This window comes from Nasonia vitripennis, chromosome 5, assembly GCF_009193385.2.
Source record: "Nasonia vitripennis strain AsymCx chromosome 5, Nvit_psr_1.1, whole genome shotgun sequence".
Taxonomy (NCBI): domain Eukaryota; kingdom Metazoa; phylum Arthropoda; class Insecta; order Hymenoptera; family Pteromalidae; genus Nasonia; species Nasonia vitripennis.
The window spans coordinates 27,177,738-27,204,684 of record NC_045761.1 but is presented as its reverse complement, the minus strand read 5'-3'; the positions used below and the strand labels follow the sequence as shown (position 1 = coordinate 27,204,684).

At 52.1% G+C, this 26,947-nt stretch overlaps 5 protein-coding genes across 9 annotated transcripts; 3 read left to right on the top strand and 2 right to left on the bottom strand.

Moving 5' to 3' along the window:
• The first annotated feature begins 2,286 nt into the window (after positions 1–2,286).
• Positions 2,287–14,759, top strand: LOC100118327 (neurogenic locus protein delta). The gene is made up of 6 exons (XM_031931027.2): positions 2,287–3,165; positions 3,410–3,724; positions 5,301–5,367; positions 6,148–6,414; positions 8,811–8,871; positions 10,427–14,759. Exons 1-6 carry the CDS (start codon positions 3,094–3,096, stop codon positions 12,264–12,266), a joined length of 2,622 nt encoding a protein of 873 aa, XP_031786887.1. The 5' UTR covers positions 2,287–3,093; the 3' UTR covers positions 12,267–14,759.
• Positions 14,760–16,826: 2,067 nt separating this feature from the next.
• LOC100118367 (serpin 7) lies at positions 16,827–22,040 on the bottom strand. Its single transcript, XM_008209383.4, has 13 exons — positions 21,917–22,040; positions 21,223–21,353; positions 20,761–21,157; positions 20,468–20,688; positions 20,220–20,405; positions 19,987–20,137; positions 19,694–19,903; positions 18,315–18,565; positions 18,038–18,251; positions 17,749–17,963; positions 17,497–17,688; positions 17,295–17,433; positions 16,827–17,086 (listed from the first exon to the last, which is right to left on the bottom strand). The coding sequence occupies exons 1-13, from the start codon at positions 21,936–21,938 to the stop codon at positions 16,935–16,937; spliced, it is 2,481 nt and encodes an 826-aa protein (XP_008207605.3). The 5' UTR covers positions 21,939–22,040; the 3' UTR covers positions 16,827–16,934.
• Positions 18,533–26,932, top strand: LOC100113593 (protein lin-7 homolog C-like). Of its 3 annotated transcripts, XM_032600884.1 has the most exons (6): positions 18,533–18,537; positions 25,668–25,720; positions 25,795–25,836; positions 25,895–26,025; positions 26,107–26,352; positions 26,423–26,932. In XM_032600884.1, the coding sequence occupies exons 2-6, from the start codon at positions 25,684–25,686 to the stop codon at positions 26,576–26,578; spliced, it is 612 nt and encodes a 203-aa protein (XP_032456775.1). In that variant the 5' UTR covers positions 18,533–18,537; positions 25,668–25,683; the 3' UTR covers positions 26,579–26,932. The 3 variants fall into 3 exon arrangements, with proteins under 3 accessions (XP_032456775.1, XP_031786761.1, XP_001603299.1); XM_031930901.2 differs by lacking the exon at positions 18,533–18,537 and having other exon boundaries at positions 25,339–25,720; XM_001603249.6 differs by lacking the exon at positions 18,533–18,537 and having other exon boundaries at positions 25,353–25,720; positions 25,913–26,025.
• LOC103316199 lies at positions 22,250–24,039 on the bottom strand. Its single transcript, XM_031930900.2, has 2 exons — positions 22,716–24,039; positions 22,250–22,650 (listed from the first exon to the last, which is right to left on the bottom strand). Exons 1-2 carry the CDS (start codon positions 23,136–23,138, stop codon positions 22,438–22,440), a joined length of 636 nt encoding a protein of 211 aa, XP_031786760.1. The 5' UTR covers positions 23,139–24,039; the 3' UTR covers positions 22,250–22,437.
• LOC100679885 lies at positions 24,156–25,244 on the top strand. 3 transcript variants are annotated; one of them, XM_008208669.3, is made up of 4 exons: positions 24,156–24,353; positions 24,462–24,559; positions 24,726–24,783; positions 24,858–25,244. In XM_008208669.3, the coding sequence occupies exons 1-4, from the start codon at positions 24,305–24,307 to the stop codon at positions 25,037–25,039; spliced, it is 387 nt and encodes a 128-aa protein (XP_008206891.1). In that variant the 5' UTR covers positions 24,156–24,304; the 3' UTR covers positions 25,040–25,244. The 3 variants fall into 3 exon arrangements, with proteins under 3 accessions (XP_008206891.1, XP_003426544.1, XP_016841451.1); XM_016985962.1 differs by having other exon boundaries at positions 24,249–24,398; XM_003426496.5 differs by having other exon boundaries at positions 24,243–24,559.
• Positions 26,933–26,947: the final 15 nt, after the last annotated feature.

The window sequence follows — 26,947 nt, the reverse complement described above, 5'->3', positions numbered from 1 at the left end:
GATTCGTATACGCGCGTGCACATCGCGCGCGGCGGCAGCTGCAGCGCACTCGCAGATTATTATCGTACCGCTGCGCGCACATATAATACGTGTAGAAAACTCGAAGCATCGGCACGGCTGCGCAGCTCTCGGTTCGGGGCGGCTCGGCGAGTTTCGGGCGCGTGCCGCCGCTCCCCACTTGCCCCTTGCGACGCGACCACCGCCAAGCGCGTCGCTTCCCCTACCACGCTCGCGCTTTTTTCTCTCTCTCTTTCTCTCTCCTATACCGCCCCCACTCCGGAAGCGCCGGGCCCCGATTCTGCCGGAAGCGATCGACCCGTGCACGCCAATCTTTCGAAAGAGCTTCGGCTTCTGTGTGTCCCTATAATGATATGGGTGCGCGTGTGTGTGTATAGGCCCCTCTTCTCTCGGGGGCATAAGGCCCAAGCTCTTTGTCCTTGAGCTTATATTCGCGAGAAGCTCGTCGGAGAGATTTCCATCGGCAGTGGTTTTCGGCCGACGGGTATATATGTGACAGCTGCGCGAGCGAGCGCTGCAGGCGGATAGTGGTCGTAAACGCGCGCGACTCTCCCCATGCGTATTCCGGAGCACGCGCGCGATTACCCGACCTTGATTTTTTCCCTCGTATTGAGTATAGAGATTCGTCTTAAAATTGCTCGGGTTTCAAAACACTCGACTCCGAGATTCTCACGAGGGCCGAGCAACAGCTTGTGTGTGTGTGTTTTTTTTTTTTCGGAAATCGGAAGCAAAACAAAGCTGGCATATATATTTGCCCTAGCATATACCACCTACCTCTCGTGCGCGCGTATGCTGCTGCTGCCGGCGTTGTTTTCGCGCTGCGGGCACAAGGACTCCCGGACAGGACTAGCTCTATATACGGGCGTATAACCTATACGCGCTGCATACGCGTGCTCATACTTCCGCTCACGAGGTGGTTCAACAGGTCAGAGTGACGGAGAGCCAGATGGAAGCACTTCCGGCCCCGCGCTTAGCGCGCCCCCTTTTTCTCGCTCCTCGCTCGCTTAGACCCGCTGTATCCTATATATATATATATATATATATATACATATACGCAGGACATGCAAGTAGCCGCGATTTCTTCGCGCACACAGCGGCGACAAGTGCTCCGGCTTATTATTTTCGAGGGAATGCTCCGTTGCGGAATTCGCCCATCGACGCTTTCTGACCTTAAGGGCCTCGCGCGAGTAAATAAATACGCAGGGTTTAATTGCGAGTTCGACCGGATTCTCGTGTGTAGGAAAAATTGTTGATGCTCGCGCGATTCCCGGCCGGCTGACGTCTACTCGCAGCGTGGCGAAAGATCAAGAACCTCGTAAAAGCCGAAATTAGTCATCGCTCGACGAACGAGAGGGAGATAAACCTTGCGCGAGTTCCACGATCCCCTTCTTCTCATACGCGCAAAGTTTTGGTATTCCAGGACATGCGCACGACGCACAATGAGGCTTTCTTCTTCTCAATGAATTTCAGCGGACAATTAAGAGCCGAGTCCTCTCGTACAATCATATTGCCCGCGTATGATTCATTCATGCATTCAGCTCTCCGCGCGACGCCTTTAAGCTGCACAAAACCCCGAGAGCATTGTTCTGAGAGGCTTCTTTTTTTCCTTCCCTCGTATACACTCGTACGCAGCGGAATGACGCTGTTTGTCAATTTCGTGCGAGAGAGCGCGAGGGAATTAATTGTATCCGTCTCGTCGGCCGGCCGAGCGTAAAAAGTTCTCTCTCTCGCGTCCGATGCGATTTTCATCCCCGAATGAAGTCATAAATCGCCGCGGGAAGGTAAACACGCTCTCTGTCCCTGATGTGTACGGGCAAAAAGGAGACGTCCACACATCCCCCATACAAAGTCGAGGACATAAAGGAATCTCCGCGTGGACAGTGCGTCCACTCGATGCACCCCTCGCTCGCGCGCGCGCGCGCGCACCGATGTAAGAATAAGAGAATCAAGCAGTGGGTGAGGAGGTTACGAAAGCTGCGTCTCTCTCGAAAATCCCCTCACACATGCAGCGTCTCGGTGGTATACTCACCCATACGCAGCAGCAGCAGCGGCACGTCGGCATCATCCTCGTCATCGCAGCGGCACAGCGGCGAAAGGAAGGCGACGCGTGGCCCGGGTCGCGGTGGTGGGGGCGGTTGGCGCGTGTGCAGCCGGCGACGGCAGCTGCAGCTGCCGGTCTGATCTCCCCCCCTTCGCTGCAGCAGAGCAGCGGGCAAGCTACCCTCTCCCTGCGCGATTATAAGTAGGGGTGCCTGCGCCGAGACTACCTCCAGTCGAGGGTTGCACTCCGATCAGTAGAGAACTCGCGCGCGCGCGCGCGTACAGACATCGGAGAAAACAGGACTAGACGAGTTTTTCAGTGGCGCGCAAGTGTCCTGTGTGTGTGCGTGTACTATACCTATATATACAATCATCCAGCTCCCCGCATAACTATATATATACGAATATCCTACGGGCAGCGAGGAGAGGATAGAAGAGAGTTGCAGCCGGTCCGCCGCGGAGTGGCGCCAGGTGTCTCGCGTTTACAGCGACTACTAGCGGCCTACCCCCTCTCCCCGCGCTCGCGCGTGTGTGTTATACGGCGTAGCGTCGGTGTGCACTGCAGCGGAGGCGCACGGTAGCCGCAGTTTCTCCCGGAGCGCCGAGCGACCAACAACTCTCCACGCACTCGCTCAGCTCGCTCGCTCTCTCCCTCTGGCCGAAGCCTCCGACTATATAACATGAGACAGTGTGCAGCGGCAATGTATAAATAAATCGAGAGAGGGAGACGACGAGTTTGACAAGTACCGCCGAGTAGTGTCCGCGTGTGCAGTGTTTCGGATATACGTATTTTAGAGAAAAAGAGAGAGAGAGAGAGAGAGAGAGAGAGAGAGAGAGAAGCAGGCCTGCAGCGCGCGGCAAGCCGGATCGCTCCCGAGAGTGCAAGTGTCATGCCGCGCTGCTGTCGCACATCGGCCGTCGTCGACAGGAGCTAGTAGTTAGTGCGCCTGTGTGCTGCGACGGAGCTGCATCGCGCGGCTTCTTCATCGGGAGCGGGAACACCGAAGATCCAGAGACGCAGTGCTCTTAGCCAACATGACGCTGCTCACCACCACGACGACGACGCTGATCGCTAGCTGCTACTGCCTCCTCCTGCTGCTGCCCTCGGTAAGTTTGCCGGTTCGCCGATCCACGAATAGATTCTCCCGGCGAGTAAGCTTCTCACTCTTTCTCTCTCTCTCGCTTATAAATACCTACTATGGTATTTATTCGACGGCGCCGGTTCTGTTTACAATCACAACAGAGGACGCGTTCTCGAGATAGAGATAGAGATAGAGAGAGAGAGAGAGAGAGAGTTTTACAACAATTATGGAGAATCTAGTCTAATATCGACGAATTCGCGCCATTGCAGGTGGTGCAGGCCGCGGGTGTGTTCGAGCTCAAGCTCAAGTCGTTCGCCAACGAGAACGGCAAGGACAGCCTGGGCAAGTGCTGCTCCGGTGGCCAGCCAAGCAGTTCCGGCAAGTGTCCCGGTGTCTGCAGGACGCGCTTGTTCGTCTGCCTCAAGCAGTACCAGGCCAACATCGACACCACGACCAAGTGCACCTACGGCGAGGTCGTCACGCCGGTCCTCGGCGACAGCGTCCTCGGCAACCTCAGCGACGCCTCGGTCGCCACCACCGGCTTCGCCAATCCCATCAGGTTTCCCTTCGAGTTCACCTGGCCGGTGAGTACTGCTGTGCCTTTCTAACAGCCCATGCTATAGACCGCGCGCTAGATTTACGAGCGAATCGCCTCTGCCGGTGTCCCTCGTCCTAGACAAAGACGCTGCGAGACTAGGAGTTGTAGAGGGACTAGCTGGCTCGCAGATGGCCGCCGCTTGTAAAAAGGGATTCGCGCCCCATGAATGGATCGGCGTTGGTAGTTAGCGTTTAGCATAATTAGGGAACGGCGGCAGCGTCCGCCCAAGAGCGCGCGCGCGCGCGCGCGAGAGAGAGAGAGAGAGAGAGAGAGAGGAGCGCTCTCTCACTCGCTACTCGTGCGTATTTTTAGCGTTTTACCGCGAGCTATAAAACCCAAGCGCTGCTGCTGCTGCTGCAGAGAGAAGATTGACCTTCCTCCTCTTTTTCGTGCAGACTCTCGCTTTTCGTCTCGTCGAACGTCGACTTCTCTCCCTAAATGACAAGCTTCTGCAGCAGCAGCAGCTACTCTCGCTTTTTCTCGGGCCTTATTGCTTTTCCCGAAACGCAGCGCTACAAAGTACACGCTTCGGGGAATCAAAGGGAGCCAGAGAGCGAGAGCTCGGCTAATAACGGTGAAATGGCTTTGTGTCCCGGGGCTGCTTCTTCTTCTTCTTCTTCTTCTTCTTCTTCTTCTTCTGCTGCTCTCCGTCTCGCTTTCTTCTTCTCGTTCGCGCGAGTCCGCTGCTGCCGTTGCTTCCGAGACGGGAGCAGAGCATAAACGTGAGAATGGTCCTTCCCTTAGGCGCGACACGTGCTTACTGTCCGATCAGCTGATCAGCCGTGGCGCAGCTCTCATTACCTCCTCAATTAGGAGGCCACTACTGCCTCCCCCCGGGCTGTTGTTTCGTTTTTTGCTCTCTTACTCTTACTATCTGCGGCGCCTCCGTAAGTGCGCGCGCGGCAACGACTTTCCCGAAAAGCGCATCCAAGGCACTCGGTCTGCGTATAGTGAGTATACGGGATCGGCGAAACGTGGGAACGCTCGCGCGTCTTTTCCTGCTCGGCGCTTTTTTCGCCGGACATTGTTCCCGGGATGCCGGCGCGCCGCGCGCGGCCTTTTTGCCGGCTTAATTCCAATCTCTGTAATAAATTAGCGGCCGATCACGGTGGCATTTGTCTCCTCCGTAATTTATCTCCTCCTCCGGCTACTTTCTTTCAGCGGCCAGCAGCAGCTTCGGAGTGTGCTCTGTCCTTGCTCTCCTGCTCTCGCGAAAGGCCGATCCTTCGCTCGTCTCTCTCTCTCTCTCCCTCTCGCCGCCGCTGCCTCGTTCGCCCTTTCGGTGTCTCCAGCCTCGAAAATACGCGCAAACATAACTCACTTGCCTGACAAATGTTTCGCCGGGACATTCTTCGGGATTCCTCGCTCTTTCTTCGCTTCCTCCTCGTCCTCCTTCGTTCTCCTCCCCCGGCGCGATTCTCTCTCTCTCTCTCTCTCTCACTTCTGCCATAGGTATATAGGGATATAGGCATACAGCTACAGCCAGCCGCCCCCTCGGCGTGTATCCACGCACATACACTTATATTACATATAATCATTACAACGTGCTAATTGTTTTGCAGGGAACGTTCTCGCTGATCGTCGAGGCCTTCCACGACAACACGGACAACGCGACGCATCTCACCAGTGGTAAGTGTCATCTCGGCGTCGCGATCGCGCACGCACACGTGTGTGCGGAACGGCATTGCGGGAGAGCGAGCGCAGCTGGGAGAGCTGGTGATGCTGCAGTGCGCCCTGCGCAACTAGACCGCGCGTGCACGTGGCCCGGGGAGCGCTAATGTTTCCTTCCTTCCTCCCTCCGTCTCTCCGTGTCTGTGTGTGTGTGTGTCGTCGCTCTGCGCTGCAGCATCATAGCCTAGTGTTACCGCTAGTAATTCGAGAGCGCCTTCCTCCCTCTCCCACATGTATACGCGCAGTGCGGTGCACTGTATAGCAGAGAGAGAGAGAGACATGTGTGCAGTGGCTCGAGCTTCTGCTCCGCTGCACTTGTGTGCACGCGTGTGTCCGATGCTGTCATAATGCCGCGGTGTAGTTTCGCGCATTCCGCTCAATACACACGCGCACACACTCGTAATCCTATATCGCGAGCAGCAGCAGCCTCTTTTGGGCCCGCTTTATCGCGAGCTGCACAATGTGTGCAGTATAACACGGGCTGCACGCACACACACGCGGAGCGGTCTTTCGGATGCTGCTTCCTTTCTCAGGCCTTTCGCCCGGTTTCCCCTCCGCCGAAGTACACCTGCAACAACATCCCCCACCTCTTCCTCTCCTCCAGCGCCGCAGCTATTCCGGCTATCCTCGCTCGCGCGCCCAACCGGGCCTTTGTCCCGAAACCTGACTACATGCGCGCGTACAATACGAGCATATAATGCGCGCACACAGGATTCAATGATTTTTCTCTTATTGCAGGCTCGAGCGCGGCGGATCGTGTGATAATCACGCGACTGGCGACCCAGCGCTGGCTCGACGTTGGACCCGAATGGATCGAGGACGAGCATCGCTCGCAGCACTCGGTCATGCTCTACGACTACCGGGTGACCTGTGCCGCCCAGTACTACGGCAAGGGCTGCGAGAAGATGTGCAGGCCGCGCGACGACAACTTTGGCCACTACAGGTGCTCGCCCACCGGCGAGATAGTCTGCCTGTCCGGGTGGAAGGGCGACTACTGCGACATCCGTAAGTCTCGACTCTGATCTCTCATCCTTCCGTCGCGGGCTCTGCATTAGAGATATAGACGCGGAGAGAGCTTTCTCACGCGCGGTTACGCAAGCGCCAGCTCGCGAGGAAGATCCTAGAGAGGGAATGAGTGTCTGCTCTCGCGGTTGCTAGGGGACGCGACTACGGCTGCTGCTGCTGCTGCTGCTGCTGCTCAGACACATACCTGCAGACGGAGCTGAGCAGAGCTGGCTGTGTGCGTCCCGTACGTGTGTGTAGAAAGAGAGAGGCAGGGAGAGAGAGAGAGAGAGAGAGAGAGAGAGAGGAAGACAGCAGGCCGGCTGAGGTAGGCAGGCCCGGCCTTACCGATGCTGCTGCTGCTGCCGCTCGGCGCAACTTCCCACGCTTCATGCGCCCGCCGCCGACGACTCGTGCACGCTCTCTCTCTCTCTCTCTCTCTCTCTCTCTCTCTCTCTCGCTCGCTCGGGCCTCTCTTTTCTTTTTCGCCTCTCTCGCGGCCTGCTATATACGTGCACACGTACACGCGCATGCAATCTCTCTCTCTCTCTCTCTCTCTCCGGTCCGCTCACGGCTGGCTGGCTCCGACTACCTGTCCGTATAGCCGTGTACGCGCGAGTGTGTGTAGGTACTCTCTCTCGAAACTACAGGCGAAAATTCGACAAAGGGGGGACCGCCGCTCCTTCTTTACGCCGGGCTCGTCCTTTTTTCGCTCCTTCGCAACCCGTCGACTATATCGCGTCAAATCGGGCCTGGCTTTATTGCGCAACGGCGTATAACACGAGAGAAAGAGAGAGAGAGAAGTGGGCCAATTCGCGCAATTATCATCCTAGTAATCCTCGGCTTACTTTCCTCGCGTTGTCATCGTCGTCGCGGCGTCGTCGTCGCCGAGTCGCGCAAGGAATCGAGTTTCTGCCTCGACTCGCCGCCGCCACCTCGGTCGTTGCACCTGCTGCATGTATGTGTGTGTGTGTGCGCGCGCGCGCGCGCTCTTTCATTCTCCGCGAGTCTCCTCTCCGTAAGCTGACCGACAAACTCGGCGAAGCTCTCTCTCTCTCTCTTGCGCTAGGATCGACTGCATTATACATGCCACTACTACTACTACTGCTACTACGCATTAACGGTTGCGTCGTCGCGTATACACACACAGACACACAGACAGGAGCGAGAGGAGCAAAGAGAGCAGGGGGGAAAGGTCGGTGCGTTTCGGGGCAGCTGCAGATCGTCGGCACAGCTGCTGCGGCGCTTTAACCCAACAGCTGCGCCGACACACACGCCTGCAACTTTTCCTCGATTCTCGCTCCGACTCTCTCTCTCTCTCTCTCTTGCGCGCAACCCCCCTTGCGTATACACGAATCCACTTGCGCGCTCGGGTATTTCCTAGCGAGCGGTGTAAAGGACCTCGGTCTGCACACAATGCCTATATGTACCCCGCGCGACTCGGGGTGTGTGTAATAAAAAGCGGCCAGTTGGGGAAAATCGATAAGTCCGTTGAAAGGGCGCCTTATGTTCCGTTATATAGTAGGTACGCTGCGCGTGTACTTATACTCGTCTTCCCCTTGTGTGCGTATATACTCTCGCGGGGCGGTTTAAAGGGCCGCGCGGGAGAGACAGATCAGTCATTTAAAAAAGCTCTTGTCTCTCGACGAAAGCTTTCTTTCTCTTGGCGTATGCAGGAATAAAGAAGAATTCGCGGACCGGGTTTTGGGCTCCGGCGACTTTTTCTTCTATTTCCTCGGCAGCTCTCGGGACAACGACAAGGGAACGACGACGACGCGATCGGTGGAATCCCTGCGATTCGGCCATTCCTTTCGTCGATCTTTCTCTCTCTCTCTCCCCGCGCTCGCGCGGTATAGGGGACTATAAATACCGGAGGGACCTTTTCGTTCTCTCTCTCTCTCTCTCTCTCTCTCTTTCTCACTCGAGTCTCTCTCTCTCTCTCTCTCTCTCTCGGTATCAAGGTCACCCGGACGGATTTGCCCCGCGTCGCGAGCACTTAAACTTTGCATCCGTATGCGCACAAGTATACTTACGCATAGAGTCGCGCGCTCTCTCTCTCAGAACGGCGGCGATGTATAGATGAATGCACTTTCACTGAGGCGCATAGCTAAAAAGTCAGCAGATGCAAGAAGCTGCGCGGCGCATCGCGTATAGAGAGAAAGGGCCGTATAGCCTCTCTCGCGGGTTCTCTCTCTCTCTCTCTCTCTCTCTATAGCTATGCATTCTTGCGCGAGAGCGAGTCGTGAGGTACGCGATCGACCTCTCGAGAGCCGGGGCGAAATAGCTGCCGCCGCGAATGTGTGTGTGTGTGTGTGTGAGTGGATGTATGGAGAGCCTCGCGCTCGCAAGTATATAAGCCTGGCTTTAACCTCTGGATTTTTTCCTCTTGCCTGTTTCAGCCCACTGCCTGGCCGGATGCGACGAGCAGCACGGACACTGCAGCCGACCCAACGAGTGCACGTGAGTATCAGAGTCGTTCTCTACTGCGGATGGAGATGTATACAGCACAGGCACACTATAATACAACAAGCGAACCATTTGATTTTCGCGCGCGGGCATCAACGGGTTACGAGCCTCTGCGATTGATTTCGGAGCGCTTACTCGCACTCGACAGCTCGGTTTCTTTTTTTCTCGTCTCATTTCGTCCGAGCTCGGATTCCCGTCGCGTACTCTTCCCCGAAATCGGCGCTGACGCGGAAATACGCGCGCGCGCCAGTCGGGACGTGTACAACTCTTGCCGTGGGATCGGTCCCATTCAAATTCCGCGGCGGCAACACATCAGCGAGTAAAAATTTCGCGCATCTCTCTCGCTCGCTCGGGAAAATGAGAGGCGGGACTGTGTGCATTATTACACACGCACACGTTAATCGAAAACGCCGAGTAGTCGCGCTCGCGCAATTATATGCATACACATCCCATCAGCGCAGCAGCAGCAGCTTCCTTCCTTCCTCTCTGTGCGAGAGAGAGAGAGAGAGAGAGAGAGAGAGAGAGAGAGAGAGAGAGAGAGAGAAAGAGTGCGGGCGTAAAGATCTGCCTGGAATCCCGCGAACAAGTAGCTGCTGCTGCTGCGGAGAGGATAGACCGGACGACGAGGTGTATGGGTCTCTCTCTCTGTGTGTATGTGAGCACACACACCTACAGAGGAGTCAGAGGGGGCCGTTCAGAGGGAGAAAGGAAAAAAAGGACGAGAAGAAAGGTAGAAGCAGCAGCAGCAGCTCCTCGCGGATCCTCTCCCGGTGTATATGGGATTTAATGGTATAGTCATGCGACGAGAGAGAGAGAGAGACTAGTCTTGGTGGTGTGTGGAGAGGGCTCACGTACGTGCATATCTCCTCCTCTCTCTCTCTCGCTCGCTCGCTCGCTCAGCAGACACACGGAGAGGAGCGTAACCTTTCCTTGACCCGCATACTGAACGGCTCTGCCGTGCGGCTCCAACCGTGGGAACACTACTCGCCGGCGACTCATCCCCCCTCTCTCATCCCCCTCTCTGCCATTTTCCTTTTCTCTTTTTCGCTCGGACGGCTAGCTGGCTCTCTCTCTCTCTCTCCTCTTCTCCCTCCTCGTCCTCCTCCTCCTCCTCCTCTCTTGGGCCCCCGCGTGCTGGACAAAGTAATGGCCGACCGCCACATCCTCTGCTGCTGCTGCTGCTGCTGCTTCTTTATACCCACCGCCGCTGCTGCTGCAGCTTTTCTGCGCGCGCTCTCTCCTCTCTTTCTGCCTACCTACCTTTCAAAAGCCAGCGGAACTCTACACCCGACTCTCCTCGCGTATAACACGAATCGGCCACCGACACATACACACACACACACACGCACACGCACACCGACACGCTGTACACGTGAATCTCATTCGCGATTTGCCTGTGCTCGAAATTTTTTATTTTCTCCCCTTTTTTTGCTCCTCCTGTCAAGATCGCTAATGGGATCTCGCGAAAATTTCGAGCTCGGCTGTAACAGCGATATAAAACGCCCGACGAGCATGACTAATGATGATTGTTTTGTTCTCGATAACGCAGGTGTCATAACGGCTGGACGGGACCGTTCTGCGACCAGTGCGTGCGCTACCCCGGCTGCCTCCACGGCAGCTGTCAGAAGCCCTGGGAATGCCTCTGCGACGAGGGCTGGGGCGGTCTCTTCTGCAACCAGGACCTGAACTTCTGCACGAACCACAAGCCCTGCCGCAACGGCGGCACGTGCTTCAACACCGGACAGGGCTCTTACACGTGCGCCTGCGCCGCCGGCTTCACCGGCACCGACTGCGAGACCCCGATCCTCGACTGCCAAGCCAACCCCTGCCTCAACCAGGGCACCTGCATGTCCACCAACGAGACCCACGCCGACGAGAGGCACATCAGTCGGCGCTACAAGTGCGCCTGCCCCGCCGGATGGCGCGGACGGCACTGCGAGGTCAGCTCCAGGTCCTGCAAGGACTCGCCCTGTGCCCGCGGCGCCACCTGCGAGGACGACAGCGAGAAGGGCTACAGCTGCAAGTGCCCCGCCGGCTACACCGGCTCCGACTGCGAGAAGCAGATAGACGAGTGCGCTGAGAACCCCTGCGCCAACGGAGCCACCTGCACCGACCTCATCGCCGGATTCAGTTGTACCTGCCCGCCGGGTTTCAGCGGAGAGCGATGCCAGCATAATATCGATGACTGCCAAGGCGAGCCCTGCCTCAACGGCGGAACCTGCGTTGACCTGGTCAACAAATTCAGGTGCCAGTGCGTGCCCGGATACACGGGAAGACTCTGCCAGGACAAAGTCGACTACTGCCTCGCAAAACCATGCGCCAATGGCGGCTCCTGTGTTTCCACCACCAACGACTACCGCTGCTTCTGCAAACTCGGCTTCTCCGGCAAGGACTGCAGCCTCGACGTCGACGAGTGCAAGAGTTCGCCCTGCCAGCACGGCGGAACCTGTCGTAACAGAGTTAACGGCTTCGTCTGCGAGTGCCCGGACGGATGGCGCGGCGAGACCTGCAGCGAGCCTCCTCCGCGAGCCGGCTACTGGTCGCCGCCACCGGTGCAGCAGCAACAACAGCAGCAGCTGCAGCCTGTGGCCGCCAAGCCCGAGGCAAGACACGCGGCGCTCAGCACCGAGCACGTAGTCGTCATCGCGACCATCTCGACGGCGGTACCGGCGTTCGTGCTGCTCGCGGCTCTGGCCGTCATGTGCATGAAGAGGCGACAGAAGCGCGAGCAGGCCAAGGCGGACGAGGAGGCGCGCCTGCAAAACGAGCGCAACGCCGTGCACAGCAGCATGAGCAAACGCGCTGCGGCGGCGCTCTGCGAACGACCCGGCGAGCTCCAGGCCAACGGCGACAGCCACATGATCAAGAACACCTGGACGGCGCAGTCGGCGGCAGCGGCAGCCGCGGCTGGATGCGGCCAAGGACTCGAGCACAGCTCCAGCACGGGAAGACTACAGGCCAAGAGCGTGAACAACGCCGCGGCGGCAGCGGCCTACGAAGACGGCTACAAACCCGAGCCGGTGCAGGACGTGCGGCAGCGAGGCGCCGCGACGAAGCAACTCAACACGGAGGCGGCGGCTCACCGAGCCTCGCAGCAACTCTACCAGAAGGAGAAGGAGTGCATGCAGCGGACGAGCCCCTGCCAGATGATGGACTCGAAGCGGGCGTCGACGCTCATGACGACGGACAACAGTAGCTGCTGCTCGGCTGCCAGCTGCGGCGACTTCAAGAGGCCGAACACGTCGCTGACGGAGACGAGGCCGCCGTCGCCGCCGGACGGCGATGCTCCCCTCAAGGGCTCGGACACGTCTGGCTGCGGCGTCTACGTAATCGACGACCACTACAGGCACGACTCGGCGCTGGCCGCGACGCTCGCCACCGAGGTCTAGCCACGGCGGCTCCGCGACGACGAATTTTCAATTTCACTGACTGACACTTCTGTGCTCTATCTCTACTGAATGTTCTTACTAGCGACCACTAGCCAGCCCATGGACTTCACACACGCGACTTCTTAGATTGTTAAGGCAAAATCAACAAATGGATGCTGTGTGGGCGGATCCCCGTGTTCCGCCTGTCTTTAGCTATTAAATAGGTATCATGCTCGAAGCGCCTTGTACAGAACTAATTTATTACTATTATTAATTGTTATTTTCTATTATTAATTATAATATTATTTTTTATAATTATGCTTATCCAATATCTTTACGACACTCATTAATTACTACTACCGGATAAGATTACCTAGCGTAACCGGATTCTGTCGCCTGATTATCATTGTTCCGCCAAGTTTTCGCGCGTGCGAGGGAAAACGTGTCTTCGTTTCTGTGCGCGTATATTATGCATTTTTGTATACTGTCCGATCTGTGTGTGTGTATTTTGCTGTTATATAAAAAGAGACGTTCGCGCGCGACGCGAAAGAGAGAGAGACTGGAGCGCGGCTACGAAGTGACTGTGTTTTTGTTTTCTGTATATGTATTCGTTCGATGGACAAAAGAAGCGCATACACTGGCGGTCTGTCGCGAGGCGAAACGACATCGTTCCGGCTATCGACATGGCGCTTTTTGCAATCCTCATCCGATCTCTCGCGAGCTCGGATGAAAATTGCACAAAAGCGTGTGCGCCTTTCTGGCTCTCGAGAAGCTTCGCGGACGCTAATTTACCTCGGGACAAAAGGTCGAATTGCGCGCAATTCGATCGGGACAGGCCCGTCAACAAGTGTGATACTCCCTTTTTTCTCCCCCTTCGGGAGAGGACTTTCTCTTTCACTCACCGCGCTCGCGCGAGTTCATTGACAGTCTGTGTTGCGAGCGATAGTAGCGTCTTGGAATCTAAAAATACGCGCCACTCGAGTGCCACCCGAGTTAAAAGAACGGGTGAGCGAGGCGCGTCGTCTTTCACCCGACCAAACGCGCAGACGCATGTACTAAGCTTTGCGACTACTTAGTAAGTAGCGCGAGAGGGAGAAAAATAGGGACTGATGCGAGCGCGCGCGAGCTGACCCTCCCGTCCAGACGCGGTTTTTCGGCGCCAACCGCTGGAACAAAATCGAGGATCGTCACCCTTTCTTTGATAGCTTTCACTCTTGACGATCTCGTTTACGGTCAGCAGATGTTTATTTCACGCATTATCATTTTTTATTTTTTCATTTTTTTTTTTTTTTGTTTTCTCAACGATCAGTTCCACCTCACTCATCATACGAACAGCTGGCGATTCTCGATTTTTCCGACAAATTGCCAGCGCGTTTATGCCAGCAATGGATTCCAAAGTCCGGCATTATATTGTGCTATTAGCGGTTGATTTCGCGCGCGCGCGCGCGCGGCATGTGAATGGACACGGTGCCAGCAAGCTTACTTCGTCGCGCATTTAACCGTTCGTTGTATCGACAACTCAAGACTTTGATGATTATCTTGCTTGCACCGTTTCCCTGTGCGTATATATATATATTTCGTGTATATGACAAATGACGACTGTTTTGTTATGATACGATCATTCTCGATGATTAACTATTTATTTATAAATATACACAAGTAACGATGATATTGTTGGTGATATAATGATCATGACGATGTTAGATGATATGGAATATCGGACAACGATGATGTACTAGCGACGACGAGATTGATATATATATATCGATGATGATGATGAACCAAGCTTCATTAATGTTCCTCTTAAATTATTATGATAAATACTAAAGTCAGACTTGGGACTTTGCGCGGATCGCGAGCGATGCCAGGGTCCTAAAGCCAACTCTCTTCATCCCTCGTTCATTCGAGAGAGCAGCGAATGAAGGAGATACAAGAAAGAAAAGTGATCATGCAATTTACCAAGACAAGACGATTATGCGATTACTCTCTGGATCTTCGTAGCGACTTTCTTGTCAATTTTTTGTACTTACATCTCTCATCCTATATTTATCCGAAAAAATGTCTTCATCTCACACTCACACACACACGCACACACACACACAAACAAGCCGGACCTCGGCGGGAAGAGACTCATTGCAGCAGCGCGCGACAAGGCCAGCTCTCCGTTTCCAGAAAACGGAGATCGTCCGCCGAGGAGCGACGAACTTTTTTCCCGCCGACGTCCCGCACCTTCCCTCATTTTCGAACGTTCTTTCCCCTTCCTCCCCCTTGTTCCCCCTTACCAATTTGCGCATATGTAATTTTAAGTGAAAAAGCGTTGTAAAGAATTCGTAGATTGAAACTTTTTGTAAAGATGCAAATCTGTATATTTGTAGTAGCCGTGTAAAATTATGATTAATTATTATATTATATTGTATCATTATATCAAAAACCATTGTAAATAGACGAATTGTCAATATAAAATGTCAAAAGAGCGAAAAGCGAAAGGATTAATAACGATACATTCAAAGATAACTCAGTCGGCCTTATTCTTTCATCGTCGAGAGCCCGAAAACCTAATCAACGCTTAATTCCGGCCTGCGGGAGAAAACAAGCGTGTAAAAATAGAAAAAGCAAACACGGAGAGCCGCCGCCTACCGCGCTTGAGAAAATAATTCCCGAAGCAATATATCGGCCCGGCTCGTTTGCCCGAATAATAAAGGGATCAAAGAGGTCTAATTCGAGCGCTTCCGCGGAAAGAGAAGCGTCGCGCCCAATAAAGAGCCAATCAATGAAAGCCGCTAATTGACAAATTTCTTTCGATCAGTCAATGTGTCTCCGTCGAACTTTTACGAGCGCGGCGCGTGTCGAGCCGAAAACTCGAAAGTCGGCGGCTGCTATATAGATAGACGCGCATTTGTATTCGTGAGTTATGCACCTCCGGTGAAAAAACGTTACGCGCGCGCGTATATAGGGGAGAGAGAGAGCTTGGAGTCGTCACCGGCACATGCAGCGTATAACGGAACGCGATGAGTCCGTGTAATTTCCAGTTATGTTAATGGCTAATTTTCATTATCCCCGCGAGCGCCGTTGACAATACGCTATATTCGGACACGTTGTGTATCGTAAAGGCTTCCGATCGTTTTTTTTTTTCGGCGACGCGGCTGTACTTAATTGATCAATTTCGACGGTTATATGGTAACGAGGAATTGGCGAATCGCGCCGCGGAATAATCGGGTATATTTTGTAAGCTCGTCGTCGGTTGGCGAACAAATCGATCCCGGGAACGTTGCTGAAAAAAAAAAAAAAAATGAATTCTACAAGGATTCTCTCTCTCTCTCTCACACCCCGCGCGCGCGCGCTCGGCTAATATATTCTCACGCTATATACACAGACTGGAGTTTTTCGAGCTACATAGAGCCGAGAGAGTTGTCGGAGCCCACGTAATAAAGCTCCGCTGTATCTGACTGTTATAACGTACTACAGTGTGCAAACTTCCTCGAGTCTCTCTCACTCTCCTCGCAGTATAGGTATACAGTGGAGCAGTACGAGCTCTGGGCTGTGGAATAGACTTTCACTTGCCCTCGGGTTGCGCTTCTCTCTCTTGTACTGCCTCCTGCACTTGGCGACTTCTGTATTATACAGCCCGGGTCGTCGGAGCTACGTATAAGTTCCGTTGGACCAGTGCCAGGAACAGGGACGTCCAGCGCAGATATCCGCAGTATAATCCAAGGGGGGATGATATCCGTGCCAGTCGGTCGCGCTATAGCTATACATATACGTATACCCCTAGCTCGCACTCGGGGGAATTTTTCGCGCAATAAAAAGAGAGTACTCTCCTGGAATTCCTGCCCGATCCTCTCTCGCTCTCGCGAAGAGAAGAAAAGAGCAGCAGCCGCGGAAGTATAGGTATATATATATATATATACAGTAGTCGGGTTGGGGCCGCGGCTGCTGCTGCGAAGTAGAGAAAAGATTTCTCACAGGATCTCGGCCGCCGCCGCCGCCGCGAAGGAAGAGAGAGAAGAGGAGAATAAAAGTCTTCTTCTCTCTCGTTCCTCCGCTTTGTAGCTCTCTGCGCTTGATAGCCGCGAGTCCGGCTCTTTTCTTTCTTCCGCAATTCAAGCTGCGCGCGCGCCACGCAATGGCTTGAAATTTAAGCCATATAACCAGAGAGACCGCACTATGGGAAGTCATTGTTAACTTCCTCGCGCTGGCTCCTACGCTATGGGAATTTTTTTTTATTCGGCCCATTCCGCGAAAATATTACAAATACGCGCGCTGTAGCGCTGCACCGTTAAAGCGTAACGCTGTACAGTATATACTCGGCTGGTTCCTGCACAGGGCACGACGCGTGACGCGCGCGCAAGAGAGAGAGAGAGAGAGGCAAGTTCCGTTTGGCTTCCGTCTCTGCGTCTCCTCTCCGCGCGGGTATTTTCCCCTGAATGATCGATGTAAAAAAAAAGAATAACGCGCTCGAGACCAAGATTGACCGAGATTATTCAAATTCTAATCGCCGGAGGTATATAGCGGCTCACCTGTCCCACCCACCCACGCGAGAGAGCAGGTGCAACTGCGCGGAAGAAAAAAGTTCCCAGAGACGATTATCCATCAGCGCATACAAGTATAGTCCGAGATTTATTGAGAATAATTTTCGGTTATTACAGATGCATTGGATAAGCTCTATGATGATCGCAGTCTTCAGTAGCATCAAGCCGACCTGGTAGCCGGACCCCCGGGTTGGACGTATCTGCCGGCGAACAAGATGCTGTTCGTCTGATGGTCCACCAGGAAGAATAGGAACGGCCTGTCGGCTCGGAACGTCGTGACCGTCGAGCCCATCAGCGGAATCACCGATACACCTGCGAGAATGACCTAAGTTTTTATAATACGATTTCAAGTACAAGGTACGTATGATGAAAAGATCGGTAAAGTAGGCCGCGGACCGCTGCAGCGTCTGGCCTGTGCGAAAACCGAGATGAGCCGAGAGAAAGAGCGCATTAAGCAGATGTTCGGCTAGTTTATCGTTTGTTTGGACTGCGAGCCGAGCGAATAGCGACTATACGTTACCAGACACAGCTGCGGCGATAGTTCCTTCCTCGTTGACTTGAATTTGCGCGTTGTGCATGACGGCGCCGACCTGCAGGTTACCGCGGGGAAAGGCCGTCGTGAGGTTGGCGTTATCGTCGAACAGGTCCTTGATGCCGAGCTTTTGCCGAAAACGAATCTGTCAATCTCTTGAATTGGGAAAATAGAAAAATAGCTCCCATACCTTCTCGAGAGTGGCGCGCAGGTCGACCTTGTTACCGATGCTGAATCTCGGCAGCTGCAGCAGGACCTCGGTTTCCTGGAGACTCGACAGCAGCACCGACACCGGAGTGAAGGCCAGATCCCTGGAGAGGTCACGGAGGGCCTGTTCTCCGAGCCGTTGGGGCAGAAGCACCACCATGGACACTCGTTCGCCCTGTATAAAAGCGACGATCGGTAATTGATGCGCCGATTTTTCTCTCGCGAATGTACGAACCGTGTAGGGGATCTGGATGACTTGGGCGTCGAGGGCGGGCACGTAGTTGTACTTGTACTTCTCGACGACTTCCATCAAGGGCACTTGTTGGCAGCCCAGTTTCGGAGCGTTGAAGCACCTCGATCTCGTGGAGCTCTTGTCGAACGAGTGGAGCCACGTTCCCTTGAAGTACACCGCGGTGGTCAGCACCATCTTCGTGTCGGCCGTGACGGAGTCTGCGAGAGTTTCGGGTTATATATCTTTTTCGAGGTGGTATACAAGGCACAGGAGTAAGTGATTCTAATATTACTGGGTTCGAGGATCGAGCTGATGTGTCCGTTGGTGCACTTGTTCGCCCAGTCGTTGATGGTCTTGACGGTGCCGGCGACATCGGCGAAATTCGTCGCCTGAAGCTCGCCCTTGTAGTACCTCTGCACAATGTCCGTGTAGTCCTTGTGCAGAGCCACGTCCTTGGACAGCCACATCTTGATCGCGGTCTGCAGCACGGTGTCGCTCTTGGGATCCTGAAAATCGGTAAGGGATCGGTCGTCAAAATGCCGATCTCGATTAGCAAAAGGCGTCGTTACCTTGAAGGACGAGATGCTGTGACTGACGACGTCTCGGATCTGAGCGACGTCAGACGGTAGCCTCAGCGTGGACACGATCTGCTGGCGCGTACGACCCCCTGCAGCTTCGGCCAGGATCATCAGAGCCGATTTAACGCTGGACGTACCGACTACCACATTTCCCGGCTTGGCCTCGTTCAGCTCCTGCAGAAGCTCCACGTTGAAGAAGTTCTGACGCTCGTCCGTGCCCGTCCCTATGATTGCCGACCAAGCTGCAACGATTCATGACGATGGTGAGTTATATAGATATATATATAGATATATTCTAACGAACCGAGAGAGCCGCTCGCTCGAAGGCCGGCCGAGGAAAAAGTTTTGAAATTCGACGCTTGGCACATTGAGCATTCAAGGATAGATTTCGCTTCTATATATTGACACAAATGGCCCGGCCGGGATGCAAATCAGTGTGTGCGGCGCGAACGGAAAGTTGCATTGTTTTTGGAGGAATAATTGTTGAATAACGAGCGCCTGTATCGATCAATGTCACGCGTAGCCGTGCAGAGTTTTAACTTTAGAGTCTATTCTTTACCGATACGAGAGTAGAACGATACATTTCTTTCTCTCAATCTCCGAAACAATATTGGTTCATGCTTGGGAAAATGAGAACGCCGAAATTTTTATTTTGAAGAAAAAAAATCTATAAAGCTCACCGAGAGTTCGATGTAAAAATAGAATGAACGCGCAGCCGGACAAATTGCGAAATCGTGTAGTAAGTAGTAGTGCGTGACACGCGCGCGCGATAATTGACGGACATCCCGATACGTCTGTTCTCCGAAGAGCCAAAAAAAAAAAAAAAAAAAAAAAAAATTGCACATATCGTACCATCGACGGAGATCCCACAGATGAGCAATATCAGGAGCCTCATGGTTGCCGGCAGGAAAATTCAATTTCGCCGGGACAAGGTATATGTATTACACACTGTATACGTATATATAGCAGACAACTCCGAAACGACGTTCGCGTCGAGCTTTCCGCACAGACTGCGGGAGTATCGCGCGAAAGAAGGAGAGAGAGAGAAAAAGAGAGAAAAAAAAAGAGCTTGTCGTGCTCGCGACTAATCTATCGATGACTCGTCCGTTTCCCCCACCCACACCTCGCGCTATTATACACGAGGCTGTCGAAACGTGCCGACGTAAATAAATACGTATATAGCCGACGCGCTAGTCTCTCGGTCCAATACCCCGAGAGAGGAGCGTCATAAATTACGAGACTTTGTCCCGCGCTATATTGCCGGCTCTATTTTTTCTTTCTTCGACGATTTTCGGACGAAGAGAGAGAGAGAGAGAGAGAGAGAAAAAAAGGCGAATAAGCAATCGAGAACGAGTCTATAGCATATATACCAGTTGGCGCGTCCTCGTGTCCGCCGACTCGAGATGGCATCTGCGCTGACTGCGGCGCTGCACTGCTCTCGGATATTCCGGTTTCCTCCAGGGGATTCTTTACGAGGCCCATGTAAAGGATCGTGCCAGTGCTCTCGTCCTCAATGTAAAACAAGAACGGCTGGTCTGCTTGGAAGGTCTCGTCGTTCATCTTGTTACCGATGTCGATCTCTGGTCGAAAAAGTCGCGTAATTAGGAGACGACGAATTTTTTTTTTTTCATTTTTTTTCTTTTAACTAATAATTACTCCTCACCCGTGGCGGCGTAAGCGACGGTTCCCCGCTCGCTGACCTCTATGCCGGTCTTCTGGATGATGTCGGTGACGACGAGGCGCCTCGAGGTCGACTTGGACCGGAGGATACCGGTCAGCGTCGCCGTGTCGTCGAAGATGTCACGGATTCCCAACTATACGTTCGAGAGATACTACGCAGTTACAGATATTACGAACCACATGGCCATATATATATATATATATATATATACGCACCTCGCGGAGATTGTTCTCGAGCTTGCTGGTGAAGTCGAACTTGAACTTCGGTAGCATCACGTCGACGTAGAGCTCCTGCATCAGCCAGACGTGTCTGTTGATGACGAACGGCGAGACCTTCTTCAGCAGCTCGTCCAGCTTGCCCGGCGCCTGCGGCAGTATCGCGTACATCGCCAGCTTGTGTCCCTGTAGAGAGAAGCCAAGTTCAGTCTGCAGAAGCAGATTCTCGACGTCTGAACGAAACTCACCGCGTATGGCAGCCTAAGAATCTTGGCCTCCAAGTCGCTGGAGTAAGCGTAGTAGAACTTGCTGCTGCTCCGCATGAACGGCACCTGGACCGTGTTCTTCCCGTCGCCCAGTCGGAACTTGCCGATCTGCGTCTGGTTGGCCGAGAAGGGCTGCCGGAGCCAGGTGCCCTGGAAGTACATGGCGCTGGCGATGAGCATCATGCTGTTTCGCAGCTTCGATTCTGCAAGTAATTATATACAATGCTTATATTTTTTATATTAAAAACTCGATGGACGGCGACAAATCGTCGTACCATCCTCGACGAGCTTCTGGACACGAGCCTGCGTTATGTTCCTCGCGTAGTCGTTGATCAGCTCCGCCGATGGCCTCGTGTTGCTAAAGTTCAGGCTGACGATGTCGGTGTTGTAAAACGTTTTGAGTATCGCGCCGTAACGCTGTCGCGGCGTTACGCTCTGGTCCAGAAAGATGCGGGTCCCGAGATTCAGCTCGTACTCGGGCCTTCTCGTCTGGAGCGATTTCAAAACGCTGGAGAACTTGTCGCGAGTCGCGAGTATGCCCACCGGCAGATGCATCACGGTGGCGAGCTGTTGGGCCGTCTCGTCCTGGGCGCCTTCGTAGAGCAGCACCAGAGCTAGTTTCAGCGATATGGGCGATACCAGCAGGTTGGCCCGATTCGACTTGGCCAAGTTCTGCATCGACGCGGGGTTAATATAGTTATGCTCGAGTCGAAATGTCATCGAAAAAACTCACTCACCTGCAGCAGGTTCCAATCGAATATGTTGGACCTCTCGCCCTGATAGGGCACGAAATCGTCGATCTCATCCTGCGACGTTACGTTCGGCGTCTTGGCCGAAACGATCAGTACCATTAGCGCGGCGATCCATCCTGTTTTTCATAATTACAGCCGTCTTTTAGCAATAATGGCCAATCATACGCCACGAGTTAATGACTCGCGCGCCTCGAAATAGTCGATCGGTGGAAAAACCAGGATACACAAATAAGCCTGATAAAACTTGCGCTCAGTAGTTTCGACAGCGAAATAAACTCCTAAAACACGATCGTCTACGAAAGCTTGTTTTCGAATCGTATACAGATTCGTCCGCGTGAAACATCGTGTTCTCGGTGCCGATTTCGGTCGATCGAACAACGCGCGCAAAGAAATCAAGAAGTCACGAGGGGGGAAAAAAAAGAGTAACGGTGTCTCATCCGTAAACGAATAAGCCGCCAGAGAACTCTGACCTTGAGTCCGCGCTTCGCGTATTAAGTACCGAGGAAAAAGGATCGAGACGCGCACTTGCCGGTTAATAATCGCAAGCACGCATGTGTATAACGTAAAATAAAATCTCAACGATCGTCCAAGGCTGTTTTTATTGGGCGCTTTACGCGGAATCGCTCGGCTCGGGGAATTTAACGACTTTTATTATAATTATCGTATTGGACTGACTGACCTGCGCAAAGTGTAGCCGACATGCTGTTGCCCGGCGATGTGTCGCGCTCGACAGTGCGAGTTGAACAAAGCGTCAGCGCTTCGATACTGCCCTGTGCGCTCGAAACTCGTTCTAAATCTGCGCTGAGAGAGAGAGAGAGAAGCGCGAGAGAAGAAGAGGGGACACACGTATCTGCGCTCTCCTACTGCTACTACACACGTTTTGTCATAATACCGATTTTACTCGACGATCTGCTTCTTGGATTTACTGAGAACAGCTCATGTCCAGATGCCCCGGTTTGGATAGTGGAGCCGCAGGTTGCAATTTCGAAAATGATGACACTCCTATATCCGATTGCTTTTACAAACTGGCTTTTATTAACAATGAAGTACAGGTACATTAATTTTTTTTTTGTTTCTTTTATCGTAACAATTTTATTCGCCGTCGTCGTCGGCGCGTTAAAAAAGAGACACTCGATGACAATAAATAGATGCAGTAAAATGCGAATTACATAAATATCACACGTGGTGGATAATCGAAAATTATGAGGGCGTGTCTCCTACTCTACCACCGCGCGTCGAGTCAGTTGTCGTGTCCTCTGCCGCGACCTGAACTGTCGGCGCCGGTTGCTCATCCTCAAGGGGCTGACTGGTTCCGTACTTGTTCAGGGCGCTCTGGACTATGAGCGACAACATCTCCATGTTCTCCTTGGTCACGTAGTCGCGAGCGTACTCGGCCACGCGTTCCTTCACCGACTGCGAGTTCGAACAAATTTTATGGGCAAATCATGGTAAAGGAGCTAACAAGACGATCAACGAACCTTTCCCTTCAAGACGTCCAGGTCGGGCAGACTCAAGGAGAAGCTGCAGATGGGCGCGAAGGTGCAGACGGCGCTGATGGCGACGACTCCGAGGAGCATCGAGAGGGCGAGGTGCGTCATGATTTTGGCTCCGTAGACCAGCAAAGCTCCGGAGAGCGGTATCAGCAGGCTCTTGAGGAGCTTGAGCTTCGCGAGGCTGGTCGCGATCCAGTTGAAGTTGCTGACGCCGCTGCTGACCCCAGTCTTCTGGGGACTGGCGACGTAGCCCTCGAAACCGCTCTGGAGGCTGAAGCCGTCGTTGGCGTTGGCCTTGACGACGCGGGTAGTCCTACCTTCCAGTTGGTTGCTCGGCTTGCCGATCGCGATCGCCTGGGACAGGGCCAGAGTCGCAAGGAGGACGATGAGGAGCGTCTTCGAGTACATGGCGTTGGTCGAGGAACTGAGCTGGTGCTGCTTCTGATGCCGAATCGGTTCGACCCCTGGCTTAAATAGGAATCGTCGGCCTAATTGCGCGCATTATGGGGTGTGCTTAGAGAAGTGCGCGTAACCGGATTAGTGAAAGCTGTAGGGCACATTTAAAAGCCGTTCGGAAAATCGGATCGTTTTCGGCGAGGGTATAATTATTGCGACTGACTAAAGGGGCATTAGCCGCGCTTTCGACTATTTACCTCGAATATCCATACTGTGAGCATTACGAATTCGAATTTGAATCATCCGCTGCGCATTCCGTTTCCGTAACGCGCCTTCGCTCGTCTGCGCTCACTTAAATGTTTAGTAGTCGATATACAGTATATTTACTCGGTTGATGCTAAGGCCGAGAACTTCTTTATCGATGAATTGATGGAATATTGGAAACAAAACACTCTCAAGCTAAACGAATAATAATCCGTATAAGCGTTATTTCGAATCGACCTTAGCGCTCGGCAAAACAGTTTAAAATTATAGAACGGCTTTCTAAAGTATAAAAATACGAACTAAGCGAACACAAAAAAAAAACAAAAAAATCTCTTTCAAACATTCATCTTAGAATTCAGCTGCAATTCTATCCGAGTAGACTCGCACTTTCTTCGTTATGCAAGCCTGTGTTCCAGTATACGCTATCCTCGCGGCGCGATAGCTTCTTACCGGAAACGGGTCGTCAGCATATCTATAGGAAATTTACAGCGATTGATTAAAACTGGTACGACGGGAATGATTGAACTATAGCGCGTCTCTCGGCTTGCCTGCTCACAAACACGAGAGATAAATAGCGTTAATTTTATCGTTCGCGACCGAAAACATTCCTGCGATCGAGATTATCTCGATTTTCAAAATTATGCCTAATTCCGCGCTGTTTACTCCCAAACAGCCCATTAATTATGTTTACATTCTCATTACACAGCGCAGCTGGCCTAACGTAGCTCGTTAAAGCAAAGTTTACGCTCGTTACGATGACGAGTGTACAAGTATAACCGATAGACGGCTTTAAAAAAAAATTACGAAAAAATCATCGAGCTAGCTTATAAAAAAAGCACGCGCGGACGTGCGCGTTAAATAAGAACGCGCATAAAGAACGGCCGCGGCTCTCTCGCGCTCTCGCGTGCAATATAATGAGAAACGAGGTTGAGAGTCGACCAGTTCCAGAGCGACCAAGCACCGGTAATTTCGACCATCGGAGTCTTCACTTTCGACTCGCTGTCGGGCGTAAAGAATACTTTCCTTCTCTTGTTTTTGCCAATGAAAAGCCGTATAAATTTGTTATTCCAGAGATGCGAAGCTCTGCAACATTGCTGCTCGCCGTTTTCGCGGTTATCCAGCTGTCCGCTGCAGCCGCTCCCAACAACTGTTTGAAGACCAGCACCGAGGTAATTCCAACAGAGTTTTCAAATCGAGAGCTGCTGTGTACCACGTGTGCGCAGAAAGCTTCGCTCCCCTCTATTATCTGGGAAATTATTTCATTCCTTTATACGAATCGTAACATTGCGTACAATTCGTTACACACGTGTGCTAATTTACAAACATGCTCCACAGTGCGTTCACAGCTCCGAATGCTGCTCCGGATGCTGCATAGAGGCCAAGTGCCTCGAGAGTACGTATTCGAGCACGCGCAAACAAAGTTTAGCGCGCTAAAGGGCCGATTGAAAAAAAAATTCTCTTTTCCAGACGCCGACGCCTGTCAGAGCGTCCTGGCGAAGCTGGGCGCCGGAAAAGGTGGGCCATGCGCGAATCTCGAGCCTCCGTGCAAGCCGTCTTACACCTGCGTCCTGCAGCAGGCTCTATGCGTCCAGGCACCTTGCAAACCCGTGCCCACTTGTGTCCCGCCCGATTATCACGATTACGAGTGAACTGCGATGAGTTTTGAAATTTTATATATGCTTTTCGTGCTTCTCTATATCGATGACGAACCGAGCCTCGCTGTGTAATGCGATTTCGAGAAAAAAAGATTCGTACTTTTTTACAGATATGTTATTGTATGTACTCCAGCGAGATACTGTAAAATGTATAATTTTATTAGCCAAGGCTTGATCAATAAAGTGTGAAAAAATAGAATACGAGCGAGTATCGATAATAACAATAATGTCGAAAAATCGCTTGCGTTATTCAAGAAGAAAAAATACACCTTCCTAAAGCAGCGCCATCTATTTATGGGTGTGTCTGTGTATAGTGCCGTATATATAGGGATCGAACGCAGTGCTATAGTACACGCACCTATAACGCGTAGATAAACACTCTCGAACGAGATTCGAGCATTGACCAAAACACTGCAGCTATTTCGGGATTGTTTTCATCTCAGCTTGTAAACATATGCAATTCGAGAGATACCTTCAAATACTTAGACGTGTCGTCACGGAAAAAGAGCTGTGCGCGATTGCAATAGCGAAAAGGGCGGCACCTGCTCCGAAAACAAATCGGAGCGTGAATTTAACCTCGATGAATTAAGACTCGGCCTCTTGTAATATATTTAGACCGAAGGATCTTGCGTGGAATCATGGCGATCGTCGGCGAATCACTCAATCTCGAGAGAGGTAAGAATGTCAAATTTTGGTAAAAGCGCTGATACAACTGATTTTTTGGTAAAACGTTCGCCTACTCTTTGCAGATATCAAGAGGTCTATCGAACTGTTGGACAAGTTGCAAAAGAGTAAGTTTCTCTTTTTGAGGATTTATCCGTTTTTTATGAATTTATCTATCATGTGCAGATCTTCATTCTTTAACAGGCGGCGAGATTCCGGTCACCAAACTAGCTGCGTTACAAAAAGTATTACAAAGTGATTTCTTCAGTGCTGTTCGAGAAGTCTACGAACACATTTACGACACTGTGGATATTCAAGTGGGTTTGAGATTCTCCAAACATTTCTAGAGTTTATCTTTGATTACTGATTTGATAACCGAATTTTTCACTCGCGTTAAGGGATCGCAAGATGTCAGGGCATCGGCAACTGCCAAAGCTACAGTGGCTGCATTTGCTGCTAGCGAGGGTCATGCCCATCCCAGAGTTGTAGAATTACCAAAGACTGATGAAGGATTGGGCTTCAATGTCATGGGAGGCAAGGAACAAAATTCGCCTATTTACATATCCAGAATCATTCCAGGAGGGGTCGCGGATAGGCATGGGGGCTTGAAGCGAGGAGATCAGCTGTTGTCTGTCAATGGAGTGGTAGGTAGTATTTAAAAAAAATCTGGATCTGTAAACAGAGTCTGACAATAGTGTGAATTTTTGTTTCCAGTGTGTTGAAGGAGAAAACCACGAGAAAGCTGTAGAATTGTTAAAGCAAGCCCAGAACTCTGTTAAACTAGTTGTAAGATACACTCCAAGAGTATTAGAGGAAATGGAATTGCGCTTTGACAAACAGAGAGCTGCTCGCAGGCGTCAGAATCAATAAGGATCAACAACAGAAAATTGCATATAGAAGATTGTTATTGTGATGTCAAGAAAATACCAGAGACCATGCAAGTCCTTCACACATACAAATGTATCTATTCTGAACAATCTTTGAAAAACCTGATTGGCGCACTGGTCTCAGTGCCATTCACCATAGTGCTCGAAAACATTCGTACCTATAAAGTATGAAATGATCTATTTTTAAAAATGTTTTTAAAATTACTTCAGACATCCCATTATTGCAGGAAACCGTTTATAAACCAATGTGATGATTCACTAAATTTATTTATTGTAAATCATTTGTCCGCAAATTATTTTTCTCTTTAAGAATAAAAGTAGTGTACCCATAAATGAGAATTCAATCATACAA

Coding starts and splice junctions, on each gene's coding strand:
- LOC100118327 (XM_031931027.2), top strand. CDS start 3,094: ATGACGCTGCTCACCACCACGACGACGACGCTGATCGCTAGCTGCTAC. Junction 3,166..3,409: donor TCCTCCTGCTGCTGCCCTCG/GTAAGTTTGCCG, acceptor GCGCCATTGCAG/GTGGTGCAGGCCGCGGGTGT. Junction 8,872..10,426: donor AGCCGACCCAACGAGTGCAC/GTGAGTATCAGA, acceptor TCGATAACGCAG/GTGTCATAACGGCTGGACGG.
- LOC100118367 (XM_008209383.4), bottom strand. CDS start 21,938: ATGTCGGCTACACTTTGCGCAG. Junction 20,689..20,760: donor CCAGAAGCTCGTCGAGGATG/GTACGACGATTT, acceptor AATTACTTGCAG/AATCGAAGCTGCGAAACAGC. Junction 20,138..20,219: donor TCGAGAACAATCTCCGCGAG/GTGCGTATATAT, acceptor TCGAACGTATAG/TTGGGAATCCGTGACATCTT.
- LOC103316199 (XM_031930900.2), bottom strand. CDS start 23,138: ATGTACTCGAAGACGCTCCTCATCGTCCTCCTTGCGACTCTGGCCCTG. Junction 22,651..22,715: donor TGGACGTCTTGAAGGGAAAG/GTTCGTTGATCG, acceptor TCGAACTCGCAG/TCGGTGAAGGAACGCGTGGC.
- LOC100679885 (XM_003426496.5), top strand. CDS start 24,305: ATGAGAAACGAGGTTGAGAGTCGACCAGTTCCAGAGCGACCAAGCACC. Junction 24,560..24,725: donor GTTTGAAGACCAGCACCGAG/GTAATTCCAACA, acceptor CATGCTCCACAG/TGCGTTCACAGCTCCGAATG. Junction 24,784..24,857: donor AGAGGCCAAGTGCCTCGAGA/GTACGTATTCGA, acceptor TCTCTTTTCCAG/ACGCCGACGCCTGTCAGAGC.
- LOC100113593 (XM_032600884.1), top strand. CDS start 25,684: ATGGCGATCGTCGGCGAATCACTCAATCTCGAGAGAG. Junction 25,721..25,794: donor ATCACTCAATCTCGAGAGAG/GTAAGAATGTCA, acceptor TACTCTTTGCAG/ATATCAAGAGGTCTATCGAA. Junction 25,837..25,894: donor GTTGGACAAGTTGCAAAAGA/GTAAGTTTCTCT, acceptor TATCATGTGCAG/ATCTTCATTCTTTAACAGGC.